The sequence below is a fragment of the Xenopus tropicalis genome, chromosome 3 (genome assembly GCF_000004195.4).
Source record: "Xenopus tropicalis strain Nigerian chromosome 3, UCB_Xtro_10.0, whole genome shotgun sequence".
Lineage (NCBI taxonomy): Eukaryota > Metazoa > Chordata > Amphibia > Anura > Pipidae > Xenopus > Xenopus tropicalis.
In genome coordinates, this window is record NC_030679.2 from 20,676,338 (window position 1) to 20,692,895 (window position 16,558).

Consider the following 16,558-nt stretch of genomic DNA (forward strand, 5'->3'; position numbering starts at 1 on the left):
ACACAATACTCTCAGAATCAGCAAGCTACAAAAGGACAATAAATAAATCCATTATCTTGCTCCAGTTAGCATATAAACCAGCTAAAAACATAGTACAGGTATAAGATCTCTTACCTACTTACCTAAAATGCTTGGGATCTGGGGCTTTCTGGATAAGGGATCTATCTGTAATTTGGATCTCCATACCTTAAGTCTACTTAATAATTGTTTAAAGGAGTAGGAAAGGCTAAATCATCAGTGCCAAATGTTAGGCACCCCCCCTCCTCCTTTAAACATTATTTAAATCCAATAGGATTGTTTTGCCTCCATTAAAGGATTAATCATATCTTAGTCGGGATCAAGTACTGTTTTATTATTACAGTAAAAAAATAAAATCAATTTAAAAAACAGCATTATTTGATTCTATATTTGAGTCTATAAGAAGATGGCCTTCCTGTAACTATGATGATAAGAAAGCTTTCAGAACATCCCAGTTCTTATTCAAGCAGATTTTGGCTTTTTACAGTCATTCCAAATAATATGATCTTGCAACAGTTATCAGCTGCAGAACTGAAAATCACTGCCATTCACCTTGTTGGATAATTGGGTATAACTAATGTGGATGGCCACCCGGATATAATGAAAACAGATAAGAACTATGTCGCTTGGGTGTGTTGACTGTTGCTGCCTTTTGGAGGATAACAGTAACCCCCGTCCGCCATATACTTCTGATAGTGCTGAATGAAAAGAGCCATATTAAACGAACAGTGTGGCGTTTTATCCACTACTGTTCTCCAACGGAACTACACGCTTATCCATTACTAATAAGATGAGTCACTAGAAAACATTTTACAGAACATTAGGGGCAATAACACAAAATACAACTGACATAGCAAGGATACTTATTTATATAATGCTAAAATGCAATGTAAAAGATCTTAGTACCACAGGAATATCTCCCTGTTCCATTCTCAGCTCATTTGCCACCTATTCAACCCAAAACTGTGTGACGTCTCAGTTTGCTTTTAAACCTTACACTTTTTAGCTGTTTATTATAGCCAAATCATAAAAACAGAAATGAAGTAATTAAAACAAAGTAACAAACACCTCATAATCTGCAATTAAATTAGTACAAAATAAGTGTTGTTTGCACTGGGGTTTTGCTACTTTCTTCTGTGCTCACACATACCTGGGTAACTATGATTTCACTGTCCGATGAATCACTGCTCTCCGACTCATCGATATCTACTGGTTTAGTGACAACAGCAGCTTTTGCTGGCACAGCAGCCCTTGCAGTTTTGGAAGGAGATAGCAGAGGTGTCCTTGGTGGTGCATGAACATGAGCCAAAACTGTATGTGTCTAAAAAAAAAAAAAAAAAAGGAATGATAATAAAGATAAATTAAAAAACAAAACAACTGCTTACACAGAAGAGAATGCATGTTTGGTACTTTGTGTATAGTTTGCCTTGTGCTGTTACTACTGATATGAAATAACAAGTATAGAGGGTCAAACAATGACATTAAGGGTACTGGCACAAGAGGCGATTAGATACATCCTTGCTACCATGGGCAACTAATCTCCTGCAAATGCTTTACTACCTGCAATCATGTAAATTGTCAGTGGGAAAATGTATGCAGTGCTTTGTTTTTCAGAAGATGCCTGAAGTTGCCTTGCATGGAATCTTTGGGCAACTTCGAAAAAACTAAGCACTTCACATTTTCCCACTGGGCATTTTTACATTATTGCCAGTGGGAAAGCATTTGCCTGTGGTAGCGAAGATTTATTATGGATGCCTACCTAATCTGCTTGTATACCAGTATACTTAAAGGTTATGTATACATACATCAATTTTTATTAGCCCCAGGCCCCCCTCAAGGACCCTCTCCTTGGAAACTGAATCCAATCTCTCTCCCCAGTACTAACACACATAGCTCCAATTCTGTGTATTTCCTGGTGTGCCCTCTCTTATTATAAAGCAGGAGGTGGGATTGAAAGAGTTGAAGGGGGTTTCACACTGCACTGATTGCTATATGCCAAGAAAAGTCATTTCATGGAGCAAGTGCTTTTCCTAGTGTTAGCGCTGTAATATCCTACAATGACATCTACAGTGTGCTATAGTCTCACCTGACTTTCATTCTCTTCTTCTGAGTCTGAAGAATCACTGCTCTCAGAAATGTTCTTTAAATCTGGTTTAACAATGGCCTTGGCTTGACTTGCTACTTTCCCATTAGGTGCTGCATTAGGCAGAGGTTTCTTGACAGAGCCTGGTGTTGCTGGCAAATTATTTGCTGTGAGCTTCTTCCCTACAACATTCTTAAGGGGAGAGCCATCTTTAAGGAAAATCACAATCCTATTCAAAATAATATTCTTTCTACATTTAGATAAATGGTCTCACTGGGTTTCCCTTTTCATACAGAAAGGACAATAAAATTATCTCCTCAATAGTAGGTACTACTAATGTAGCCCATGACTTCAGCAGTCCATCCATTTGTCTTAATACTAATCTTAATACCGTCTTAATACTAATCTTTAAATCCCATACAATTAGCGCTATTCTCTCAACCCCCCCCCCCCCCCCAAAAAAAACCTGTTCCATAAACCCATCACTCACCTGTCCGGTAGTCTCCATGTCCGATTCAGAACCAGATGAGCTTTCAGTGCTCTCAGCCACTGGCTTTGTGGATACTATGAGTAACAGACAAAAAAAATAATATCAAAATTCAATAACTTTAAAGCATACAACAATAAAGTATGTCTAAAAGTCTATTCATAAGTAAGTCACAATTCAACCCTTCCAAAGCCAACTACAAGATGGGGGAACAGCTCTCTTCAAGCCAACTACCTTTTACCACACAAGGACAAAAAAAAAAAGCACTCTCTATAGCAGCTCCCTGGCGCCTTTATTGCTTAATTATGATCACATATTTCTTTCATCCAAATTAAAGCAACAATTAGCCTTTTTTCAGCTATTTTTCTCACTTTTCACTGGAGCAGCTTTTTGAGGTGCCTGATCCTCTTCACTGTCAGAAGAACTGCTACTCTCCATCACGACCTTTGGTGCTTGTGGTATGGCTGAAACAGCCTTTTTGTTCTGCCCACTGGTGGCATTAACTCCTGATGACATCTTTGAAATAGTGGTGGCTGCCTTCTCCTGTGACACAAAATATATAATCATGAAAACAATTTAAATTTGCCAGTATATTTGGCTCAGAAGAAAATATTACTGAGGTTCAAGTTCCCCTATTCTTATAATTACCACTATTTTAAACTATCTCAAGGTTGCTGCCTCTTCCCTGACAAACACCAGCCCCTTCATGCCCCTCAACCAATCCAGCCTGAAAGTTTGCCTGTGTACACAAACATGCCTGTGGAATCGAGGAAGCACTCACCTTAGCAGTTGGTTTCTTTTTATTGTTTTTTTCTTTAGTCTGTTGCACTTGAGGGGTTGCATTTGAGAGAGTTCTACTACCAGCTGGGGAATAGAACACCAATTCATCCTCAGAACTCTCCGTGCTGCTCTCTGGATCTGGCACTCGTACCTTCACCCCCTGATTATTTACTTGGACTGTTTTCTTTGTCTTGTCTTTTTCTGGGTGTCTAGACATAAAAGTACAAAGAAATGTAAATGCAAGGTTTTAACACAGTGAGAAATAGTTATCTTCTTTTGTCAGCTGCAACAGATTTACTTTTCAATCCCTTTACAGATGGAGTGACTCTGATCTCACTATGACCGCAGTATTATTTAATTTGGTACCAACAGCAAATTCAGAACAAATAACTAATCAAATCTTCTGCAATAAAAATCACTGGGAGCAGTCATGCTGCTTCCATGGCTTAATTATCTACACACAAGTTATATCCCTCTATAACCTTTACAGGGCTGTTGCAGAATCTATTAAATATTCTGAAACTTGATTCTAATGGAACAAGTAATATAAACACTGCCATTTAATAAGATAACATCTACTTTTCTGGTTTTCATCCATCTGAGCATGTTTCTGGCTTGAACACTGGTAGGTATAGTTCTGCAGGTTTCACTTTCATTTCAGCTTCCTATAGATGCACTTACTTAATCCAGTCTTTGTAAATATCTTGGAGCGACACTTCCGGGGTAGAGAATTTCTGCATGGGAAAAAGCAACAATGTTATTTAAATTTATGTAGCACCCTATTGATGTCACAGGCTGAATATCTTTTTAATAAATATTTATTTAAGAGCCGATAAAGAATGAGCCAGTAAGTAGTAATAATGCATATATTAGATGTAACTAATTTTAATCAATTTTATGTTTCTATAAACATATAGTAAAACATAATGCATTGGGTATTCTTTTCAGATCTGCATTTGCAGTGCTTCAGGGCAAAGCCAATAGCATGGGGCAGCATTAAAATTGTATAACCTGTAGCAGCTTCAAAAAGAGTTGCACTATTATAAATCTCATAAAAGAATATGAGATACACATAATAAAAAAATACTTTGGCAGAACCAAAGATATTTAAATATGTGCTTGCTGTTTTCCAGCAGACTCTTCCATTCAATGTTACACCTTTGACGCAGGTGCTTTTTTGCACCTATAAATAGTAAATACACCCATCTTTTATCCCAAGGGACAATAAAGGCAGTAAAAAAATGGTATTCACATTCTATCATTTACACTTACATAGTTACATTGGGTTGAAAAAAAATCAGAGTCCATCAAGTTCAACCCTACCAAGTAAACCCAGCACCCACAAACCCATACTGACTTATATACTCACATACATAAAGCAATACTGGCCTATCTATCCACTCACATACATAAAGCCATACTGGCCTATCTATCCACTCACATACAGACCCATACTGACCTATCTATACACTCACATACAGACCCATACTGGCCTATCTATCCACTCACATACAGACCCATACTGGCCTATCTATCCACCCACATACATAAAGCCATACTGGCCTATCTATCCACCCACATACATAAAGCCATACTGGCCTATCTATCCACTCACATACATAAAGCCATACTGGCCTATCTATCCACTCACATACATAAAGCCATACTGGCCTATCTATCCACTCACATACATAAAGCCATACTGGCCTGTCTATCCACTCACATACATAAAGCCATACTGGCCTGTCTATCCCCTCACATACATAAAGCCATACTGACCAATCTATCCCCTCACATACATAAAGCCATACTGACCAATCTATCCCCTCACATACATAAAGCCATACTGACCAATCTATCCCCTCACATACATAAAGCCATACTGACCAATCTATCCCCTCACATACATAAAGCCATACTGACCAATCTATCCCCTCACATACATAAAGCCATACTGACCAATCTATCCACTCACATACAGACCCATACTGACCAATCTATCCACTCACACACAGACCCATACTGACCTATCTATCCACTCACATACAGACCCACACTGACCTATCTATCCACTCGCATGCAGACCCACACTGACCTATCTATACACTCACATACAGACCCATACTGACCTATCTATCCACTCACATACAGACCCACACTGACCTATCTATCCACTCGCATGCAGACCCACACTGACCTATCTATACACTCACATACATAAACTATATATACCAACATCAATACTAACTGTAGATATTAGTACCACAATAGCCTTGGATACTATGCTTGTTCAAGAACTCATCCAAACCCCTTTTATAGGCATTAACAGAATCTGCCATTACAACATCACTAGGAAGGGCATTCCCCAACATCACTGCCCTCACCGTGAAAAACCACCTACGCTGCTTCAAATGGAAGTTCCGTTCCTCTAATCTAAAGGGGGATCTCTGATGTGCTGATCATTTTTATGGGTAAAATGAACATCCCCAATGTGCCTAAAATCCCCTCTAATTTACTTGTACAGAGTTATCATGTCCTCGCAAGCACCCCAAAACATTCAACTTCAAAACAGTCAGAGAAAGCACCCTAAACGGTAGTTAATATCAGCTTTATAAGGCAGTATTTTTAGACTTACATAAAAAATAAATTATAATTATGCACTATTGTTTATACTTATTTATTTTATTTTGTTTTACTGCATTTAAGCATTTACTTTTAAGGCAATAGCTATTTTGATCACTGCAGTGCTGGCAGCTCATTTCCGTTTTGCCGAACAAGAAACATGCTGCTTATAGAACACACATTATGTATTCATGTAAATGCCTCAATAAAAAGGCCACTTCTATAGTCACAAGGAATACTCACTATAGTGCACACAGAATGGGCTATAGTATAAAATCATGTGCACTTTGTTTATCCAAAATGTTAGTGGTCCTGGATTTCTAGCTAGACATCACCATGTAACGCTGTTATGAGCAACAAAAGTAACTGCACTCACATTAGGCAATTGTATTATGTCACACACCGGTTTGTGATGAAATACAAAGTTTAGGGAGAATAATGTAATAAGGAAGGGTTTGTGGCTTGATAAAATTGAATAATTGCATGCGAGTGCTGTTCCTGTCATTACGCAAAAGTCCTAGAAGTGGTTGGTTCTGCATGGTGTATCCACCAACCAGCAATTCCAGCTGCAACTTTGGTCTTTTTTTCAACCCAACTTAACAATTTAACTATGTAACATTTGTACACAGTTTCATTTCCCGAAACTGTGCATAGCTTTGCTAAAGTGAAAGTATGAAAGCAGCGCCGGAGGAGGCATACAGAATTAGTGCCGACAAAATGTTGAAAGGAATGTTGACAAACACACCTGAGGGGCTGCAAAGATCTCAGAACAGGTTTGCTGTGTGCCTATTATCTGGAAAGTCTGGGGAGCATGTTAGTGTGCCACCTCACCCCTTTAATACTGGCCACATATTGAATCCACATACTGCATGGCTAATTAGCCATTTATTTAGATGCATGCTGCATGGCTGCACATAACTTAGTTCAGTCTGCAGAATGCATCTGAATTACTGAATTCAATATGTGACCATTATTAGAGGTGGCAATGCCAGTAGTAGGGTACATCTTATATAACATAGACATGGGAAGTATTCTATGTAAGAAAATGCCATTTAAGCATGTAAAACTATGAGAATAATCTGCATACACTAACATACCTCTTTAAGATAGCACAGGAACATATACATAGTCTCAAATGATGCCTTTCTGCTTTAGCCAGTATAGGTAAAATGATAATGATTTTAAAACAAAGGTTACAAAGCCTTATAATAAACTGGAAAAATTGAATATAATCTTCAAAATGTGTCTAATGATATAAAGTATATGCAGTAGTTTCAAAAGTTCAGTGGCTTTAAAGTAATTTGTGACTGCAAGTGAAAACAGTATTTGTCTGTCCATTTCTGTATTCCCAGTTCTGACTCCTGAAATAATGTAGCAGAAGACAGGTCTCCTCTGCTCAGGACAGACCTATTAATCATCTGTTTCTGCTACACGGTTTTATAAGAAAGAACCAGCAGTGCAGGGCAAAGGAAGACATATAGGGCTTTTTCTGAAACAATTACATTTAAATATGACTGAATCATTTTAATTAATAAATAAACAAAGTTGCTTAGAATGATATATTTGTTAAATGAGCCCAGTTTGCAAGCTGTGTATCCCAGCTAGATGCACTTATTTATTAGACTATATGTGACACAGTTTATGTAGGTGTGATCATGAAGCTTACCTTGCCACTCTGCATCTGCAGCTCTCTGGCTGCCTTACTATATCCAGCCTGCAAGAGATGCTGGTGAATCAGAGCCAGCAGCGATCCCTCCACTTCCTTCATGTTGCAGGCTTGTTCCCTTCCAGTCAAGCCTGGGACCGGGCAGATCAGTCAAACCAGTGCCTGCCCTGCAACTTGATCACTGCTATTCCCCACATGTGCTTCCTGTAGCAGCACTTCCGCATCTGCTTGGGACTGAGCATGTGGGAAATAGCGTCACTTCCTGTTTGTTATTTGGTTGAATTTTATATCTTTATTGATAGCAAACGCCTTGTATTGATTCTGCCCCAGAGAGCACTGCCGGGAGTAATGACTTTGTGACTTGCACTGAAAGCAATTCATGGAATAAACCACTGTTAGGGTATAGTGAGAGACTTATGGGCAAGTTGTCCCTCTGTGGGATTCTCTAACTCCATCCCTTGCGCTGTGTGAATAGCGCCCGTCAGTGCATTGTGTGCGTTTGTGTAAAGCCTTGCGAGTGTCTTTCCGCTCACTGTAATAGCAGCTCTGTATTCAGCATCTTGTACTCTGCACTTCATGTCCCACCATCCTCTGTTCTTTGATATCTGATTTTGACCTATTAACTACAAGATGAATACATTTCCCATTATCCTCTAATCTTTGACATTCGATTCTGTCCTATTAACTACCAATGACTACATTTCCTGTTTCTGTTAGTTCAAGCATACAATGACTCAATTTCCCATCATCCCCTGTTCTCTGACTTCCAGTTGTGGCCTATTAACTACAAATAATTACATTTCCCATCATCCTTTCCTCTCTATCTAATTCTGTTAGTTCAAGCATACAATGACTCAATTTCCCATCATCCTCTGTTCTCTGACTTCCAGTCGTGGCCTATTAACTACAAAATGACTACATTTCCCATCAACCCCTGTTCTCTGATTCTGTTAGTTTAATTACAATATGTCTCAATTTCATATCTTCCTCTGTTTTCTAACATTCCATTATGTAAGTTTAGGTACACAGTGACTCCATTTCCCATCATCCTCTGTTCTCTTGCATTCAGTTCTGGCCTATTAACTACAATAATGTGTGTAACTATAAGGAAGCAGGCCCCTTGGTCGCAGTGGGGCATGGGGGACAGGGGGTCCAGACTGCAGGGTCTGCTTCCTCTTAAGGTCTAAGAAGTCTCCCCAGCTGTCTTACGGTGGCCATACATGCTAAGATCCGCTCCCTTGGCGAGGTTGCCAAGCGAGCTGATCTTTTCCCGATATCCCCCACCTATGGGTTTGGCCCCGAGGCAAAAAGTCGAATTAGAACGAAGGTAATAGGCACAGTTGGTTCGGGGACCAAATCAACGAGCCGATGCAGCCCCGATCAAATTAAATTTTTAAACCTGCCCAATCGATATCTGCCCGATTTCAGGCCAGATTTTGGTCGGGCATGCCTGTCGTTCCTGCCCCTACACAGGCCGATAAGCTGCCGAATGGGTCTACGGCAGCGCTGTCCAACTTCTGTGGTACCGAGGGCCGAAATTTTTCTGGCCAATGCGGTAGACGGCCGATAATGGAAGCCAGTTTGACCACTCCCCCTTTTAAAACCACACCCACTTAAAACCACACCCATGTTATCACAAGAGCGTTTAAGACTATACCCACATTAATGGTGATAGCGCAGCAAAACCCCAAATGGTTGGTGCTCACTGTAGGGATATCACCCTCACCTGTCTAAGATTTGGCAGCCCCAGTGATTGAACCCTTCTTTCTCCTTTAATGTGCCCCAGGTTACACAAGTTATCATATACATACATCAATGTGTAATGTATCAATATCACCTACACATAAAAAGTTGAATAAAAAAGTCCTTTGCAAATTCAACATGAGACCTAAATTCTTTTCTTTATTAAAACCTCAGTACCTGTTCTGAATGCATTTAAAAATCTGAGCTGTCAATCATATATTGTCTGCCCTGCCTCAGGAATAGAGGCAGGGCAGTCAATTACTTTCATTTTCTTTCCATTCAGCATGTAGCACAGTCATGGTATTAGGTCCCCCATTCTGGCACATACTTAAGATTTTGGGGTGATACAAAACTTGTAAGTAATAAGATGACGCCTGGAAAGGTGTTGGATAAGTGAACTGTGTGCATATTATACAGCACACAGCCTAAATCTAATGATGTACCTGCCAATTATATAAATCTGTGCATCTGTTAGTTATTTAATACACTAAATGAAAGTATATTTGAGAATAAAGAAATATTGTACACTTGGTGATTTATTCCCAGGCAGTGCAAGGCTCCATAATGCTGCTCTAATTGCCAACTCTGCTTTTATTCAGAGATTCTATAGTGGCTGCAATTAGCTATAATTAGGTGCCCATTATGTTAAAGCTTCTATTTACTGCGTGCCATTAGGCACTCTCACACAAACGCTTCCATTTAGGCATCACTAGGCAGTGTGACAATTTTACTGAAAATTTTAAGAGTATTTTTTTTCTTTGATGCACCCAGAACTCAAATACAAGTTGGCTTATTCATGCCACAGACGTTTCTGTTTGCAACTAAATCATGTCTTTGTAGTGTTCTTGTACTGACGAGCGTTTTTTCCTGCGCATCCCTGTGCATTCCACCGCAGGGGAGCGCAGGAAGAAATTTAGGTACATGTAAGTGTAGGTTGAATGCAATATGCTGCATTACATGAGCCTGTATTAATACAGTCCCATAAGAAAGAATGGGGTGCATTTATTATATATATATACAGGGTCGGAACTGGGCCGCCGGGACACCGGGAAAAAACCTGATGGGCCCCCGTGGCCTAGACCCGACTCTTTCCGGAACTTCCCCAGCCAACCGTTCCTCCCCTGATGTGTTACATTTCTGTGCGCTCAGGGGAGGACGTCGGGTGGGGGACCCTGCCAGGGAGTTAGGGAGGCTCAGCGGGGGACACAGCCGGCGGTGGGCCCTGCACCCCCCAGTCCGACACTGTATATATATATATATATATATACAGTGAGAACTGTGAAGTTGTGAAATTCTTTCCCTGAATCGGTCGTACTGGCAGATACATTAGATTCAGAAGGGGTTGAATGGCTTTTTAGCAAGTGAGGGAACCATGTACATTTGAACACTCACAAATGAGAGCAGAATTAACCTTTCTCACCTCTCACCACAATACCAGGAGCATACCATTAACAGACTCTTTAGCTCCCAAACCATCTAAATCTCTGTCTCCCTCCTATACCAATTGCTGAAAATCCCCTTTGTTAAATAAAGAGTTCAAGACTAGAATAAGAAAATGGCTCCTCCAAATACCAACGCTAGCTAAGTAAAAAATACTTGCCTTGCACACAGTTTCTCAATTCTTAATTGCAGATGATTTCAGATGTCATTTAAAATTTTATAAAGAGCATATTATACTCCAGATTTAAGATCCAAAATGTATTGGTCAAACACTGGTAAGTGTCTATAATGCTCAACAACTAAGGCCAATATATATACCATTGCCATTGGGCCTGATCCACAATACAAACATTTTGGAGACAGATTGCATTCTACTGCACTACTTCCTTCCAATTATCACTTCCATATACACCAACATGGGCCATCTTTGGCGATACTATAGGCATGCCCAAAATGACTGTACCAGGTGCTGTGCCATAACAGTATTTTAAACAGGGAATCATGGGATACCTGGGTTGCTGCTTTCTATGTAAGATCCATTAGGTCCTACAATAAAACGGTGGAAATACTGTGTATCCTATGTGCTGAAGTATATACTGCATTCATCTTATGTGACATTCATCGTGTTATTAATTAATTTGCATGACCCTACTTTCTTTTTTTTTCTTTTTTTTTCCTTCCATTTTACATTTACTTTATATCTCAAAGGACAGACTGTATCTAATTCTTATTTTATTGATGCCAATAAAAAAAAACATCTTATATAAATATATGAAGAAATGAATTTGCAGATCAACTTTACGGAACACAAGGGTTACTGTTTCCCAAAGCATAATAAAAGCATGTATATTAGCACATTTGGCTCCAATCGGCACAAATGGAGTCAATGCATGTATTTTCAAAGCCCAACTGCATCCTATATAATGAGTTCCTATCAATAATAGTAATGTTTTATTATTTCTGACAAGTACTGTGTGATTATTTTTGCATAAATCTCACCCAACCACCCACTGAGGGTCCAACACTCTGAGCAGCTAAACTGTGTAGGGCACCAGAGGTTCAGATATGTTACCCATATGTAATGATGGCTGTACATTACGCTGTGTAAGCTATGCAGGATGCCGAGCCAGGCAAGCAACATGGGAGCACTAGTAATGCTTTCAGTCTATCTATTTTCTGCAGTGATCTCCCTGGTATATTTGGGGCTAATGAGTTTATTGTCCAATTTTTTGCAGCAATCTTACTGCCATGTCTGGAAGCAGTTAATGTGCTTATAATGCATTTTTTTGACCTTGGGTAATTTATTACTAAAGGGTGTGGCAAAGCACAGTGCAATTTTTTGGGGGGAGGGTGGGGTGCCAGGCTAATGCACGGTATCTGGGATCTATAGTTAATAGCATACCTCCCAACATTTTAAAAATGAAAAGAGGGACAAAAAGATTCGGTGCGTGCAGCGCGGCAATTTTTTTTGACCACGCCCACTTTTGTGGCCACGCCCCAATTACCACACCCCATTCCATTTTTTTTTCAAAAAATTCTCCTTTTATATAGTAGAAATGGCAGGATCAGGCGCAAATGTGCTATACCCTCATACTGTACTGCCTAAGGGAAACAATATAGCAACTCCTACATATAAAATACAAATATAGAGAGAAGGCAGTGAGTTATAAGTGAGTTATAACTATGTACCAGTTTTGCCCCCCCATACACAGTGCTCCCAATAGCCTAAAAGACAGTAATATCCATACACAGTGCACCCATACACAATGCCCCCCATACACAGTGCCCCCAATTGAGACAGTCCCCCCCATACACAGTGCCCCCAATTGAGACAGTCCCCCCCCATACACAGTGCCCCCAATTGAGACAGTCCCCCCCCATACACAGTGCCCCCAATTGAGACAGTCCCCCCCATACACAGTGCCCCCAATTGAGACAGTCCCCCCATACACAGTGCCCCAATTGAGACAGTCCCCCCATACACAGTGCCCCCAATTGAGACAGTCCCCCCATACACAGTGCCCCCAATTGAGACAGTCCCACCCCATACACAGTGCCCCCAATAGAGACAGTACCCCCCATACACAGTGCCCCCAATAGAGACAGCCCCCCCATACACAGTGCCCCCAATAGAGACAGTACCCCCCATACACAGTGCCCCCAATAGAGACAGCCCCCCATACACAGTGCCCCAATAGAGACAGTACCCCCCCATACACAGTGCCCCCAATAGAGACAGTACCCCCCATACACAGTGCCCCCAATAGAGACAGTACCCCCCCATACACAGTGCCCCCAATAGAGACAGTACCCCCCATACATAGTGCCCCCAATAGAGACACTACCCCCCATACACAGTGCCCCCAATAGAGACAGTACCCCCCATACACAGTGCCCCCAATAGAGACAGTACCCCCCCATATATAGTGCCCCCAATAGAGACAGCCCCCCCCCCATACATGGGGGCACTGTGTAATACACAGTGCCCCCAATAGAGACAGTACCCCCCCATACACAGTTCCCCCAATAGAGACAGTACCCCCCCATACACAGTGCCCCCAATAGAGACCCAATAGAGACAGCCCCCCCCATACACAGCTTCTTCGTCCCCAGCGGCTCCTCAGTGTATGCGGCTCCTTCTCCGGCGGTCCCAGGCCCTTTTATAAGGTTGCGCCTGTGCGTAATGACGTCCCCCCGTGCGTAAGGGCGCAACCTTATAAAAGGGCCTGGGACCGCCGCAGAAGGAGCCGCATACACCGAGGAGCCACTGGGGAAGAAGGAGCGCCAACGCATCGCGCTGTCCCGGGTAAGTCAATGAATGTTCCGCATTTCCGTAATTTATTACGGAAATGCGGGACATTCATGGAACTATCCGGGACAGCGGGATGCGCTCTAAAAACCGGGACTGTCCCGCGGAAAGCGGGACAGTTGGGAGGTATGTTTAATAGAGACAGAATTACATATTCTAAAATTGCTGTGGAATTACTTCATCTGCTTTGCTAAGGTTTATTATCATAAAGTAGAAATATATACATTTTCTATTTACATTTTCAACATTTATGGATCTTACACGCATTCGCTCATGTGTTACCATGTGGGGGTTTTTTCTACACGTTCCTTTGCAAGGGAATGCAGTTAATAGAGCCCATACTTCTCAGTAGAGTCTGTACTCACTGAACCAAATGAAACCAGCGAATACAGGTGGAAAGTCCAACCTATACAGTATATTCAGCAGTTCCATGTGGCACACTTTAGAAAGAAATGGGCTCTGTTAATCCATGTGTTCACTTGTGGCATTAATCATAAAAATGCCACCACAGGTAGGGTTGCCACCCAACTAGTATTTGACTGGCATGTACAGCAAATTGCCAGCTAGGGCCGGTATTACAAATTTACTGAAAATATAGCAATATAGCTGCCGGTAAATTTGTAATGGCGGCAACCCAACCTATAACCCTGCCCTTTCCTAACTCTCTCTGCAGCAGATCACTTGCTTTTATATAGAGGTCAGCTTCTGCCCCGCGCCATATTCCCACTCCTACCCATTCCTCTGCCTAGCCCCCTAGCCCACCTATTTCTCCGCACCCAAGTGATGTCACTGCCCAGCCCCCAACCTAAAGCCCAGTAACAAAAGAAAAAAAAGGTTACTTATGTGCAAAGAGCCCTTAAAGGGGACCTGCCACCCTAAGATATAACTCCAAGTTATGTTAGTTAAGCAAAATAAACTTTATTTACACTGTATAAATAACATAAATCTTGTTTCCTTTAGTCTTGGAATTATACAATCACCGCAAGCAGGCAGGCACCATTTTGTTAACACTGTTAGTAGCTTCATATCATGCCAAAATCTTATGTGATAGACTAGAGGACCACATGCCCATACCCATTTCTCATTATACAGAGCCTACCTTCATTCAACAGCTACCAACTAATGGGAGCAATGCAGCTCAAAGCATGACTCTATAAGCATTTATTCTCTTTTCTTTGGGGACACTAGAGAATCTACAACAAAAAAGGCAAAATGTACTGTCATGATATAGCTTACTGTTAAGCCATAGAGCTTTCCTCCTCTACATATATGTGTTTATACCTAATAATGGGGGCTGGCATACTGCTTGTTATCACTAAGGAAATCTCCATGGACCTCAGTAAACTTTGTCAGTGGCTAAACCCTAACAAAGAGGGTGGGGCTGATCACCCATTGACCATTCTCTTGCTTGATCCTGTTGTTACTTCGTTTGGGCTCTCCGGCCTCTCTCCACTTCTGTGCTTCCTGTTCCCATCCTCAGGCAAGCCTCCGGTTAGTGTGAGACGCTTGTGGGCTTGCTCGCTACGACCTGTCCTTCGGCTTGACACCTATTCCTCGGCCTGACAGAGGTTGTTTACCTTTAAATTAAATTTCAGCAGCTTTGTACTGTCTAAATTAGTTAATATGTTAAATGTAAACAGATAAGACCTCTTTTTGCACACAATAACACTGCCTCCTAATACTAAAGCAAACCCTATATCTGAAACTGGGATCCTTACTTACCATAGCTAGCAGGCTCTTTATTGCAGCCCATCTGATTGGAAAGGTATCAAAGTAAACTGAGAACTGGAATATAAAACATTTGTTTTTCTTTTTTTCTTTTTTACATTTTCATAAATATTTTCCATGGAGAACTGCTGCAGTTGATCAACACTTATACAACCTATAAACAAGCCTCACGGATTTCAGAAAAAGCACATATTTTATTTGTTGCCAGGGGCACAAGCAGCACTTTACTCTAAAATCCAAGCTGTGAATTAAATAGATGTTTTCTTGTTGATTCAGGACGTCATTCAGGCTCAGCTAAGAGAAAACTGGGTTTTAAGAGCCGGATGCATCAAAACATGAATATAGCCTGTATGTATTGGCACATTGGGGAGGAATTCTCTGAAGTCAAGTCTGTGCTGAGTTTATTCCCACATCAATGTTTATAGCTATTTAAATGTATTTTAACATGTATTAAAATGTATTTTTCAAATGCATGCTTATTACATATGGCATTATTCATGCACTTGAATGTCCTCCGAGTATCTGGCAAGTTTGAAAATGCATTTGGGCGATGATACAGGTCTCCATCGGCTTACATGATATAGACCAGCACATGGGTGGCCAAATTGGACAGAAATCTGCTTGTTTGAAGATTATGGCCAGCTTTACACTAAACCAGTTCCTCCAGGTATCATGGGGACTCCAGCCTGTGATACATTTGCATTAAATAACTGCAGAATGGGAATATATTCATAGGAGAATAGTTATGGATAATCATCCCATGACAAATCCCCTGTAAGGTGCCAGCTGACAGCATTTCATTTTCAATATAAATTGAAGAGTGGGTGTTAAAGTTGAGCAGCATTGGGCTACGTTCGATTGGTGCTACGCTCGATTCCAGCAAGGGTACTATCTGCAAGGGGTTTGTCTTTTCTCTCTATACATTCATGTGCTTTAGTTTCCTCCTACATTCTAGAAACAGGTGTGTTAATAGGTGTGTTTTGATAAAAACTGATCATAGGGTGTTAATGTGATAGGAACCTTAGATTGTAAGCAGAGCAGAAGAGGCACGTGAATGGACCCAATGGTGTTGGGCGCTGGGCACATACCTCTTCTGTTGCCTACCCCTAGTCCATGCCCTTGTCCCCTCACTGCCAGCTTGTTAATAATACTCATAGCAAACACACACATATGCACAAAAAC

The 16,558-nt window shown here is 41.0% G+C and overlaps 1 protein-coding gene across 9 annotated transcripts in view; it reads right to left on the reverse strand.

The window, feature by feature from the left end:
- The window catches only part of tcof1 (Treacher Collins-Franceschetti syndrome 1), a 32,505-nt gene extending 24,588 nt beyond the window's left edge, over positions 1-7,917 (reverse strand). For 7 of the 9 annotated variants that reach the window (XM_031898720.1, XM_031898721.1, XM_031898722.1 and 4 more), the window contains exons 1-7: positions 7,657-7,916; positions 4,050-4,102; positions 3,370-3,577; positions 2,960-3,131; positions 2,592-2,665; positions 2,105-2,293; positions 1,169-1,339 (exon numbers count right to left, since the gene is read on the reverse strand). In XM_031898720.1, the coding sequence (XP_031754580.1) occupies positions 1,169-1,339; positions 2,105-2,293; positions 2,592-2,665; positions 2,960-3,131; positions 3,370-3,577; positions 4,050-4,102; positions 7,657-7,758 (969 nt within the window). In that variant the 5' untranslated portion in view covers positions 7,759-7,916. Of the gene's footprint in view, positions 1-1,168; positions 1,340-2,104; positions 2,294-2,591; positions 2,666-2,959; positions 3,132-3,369; positions 3,578-4,049; positions 4,103-7,656 lie in introns of all 9 variants that reach the window. The other 2 variants (XM_031898723.1, XM_031898718.1) reach the window with 2 other exon arrangements.
- Positions 7,918-16,558: the final 8,641 nt, after the last annotated feature.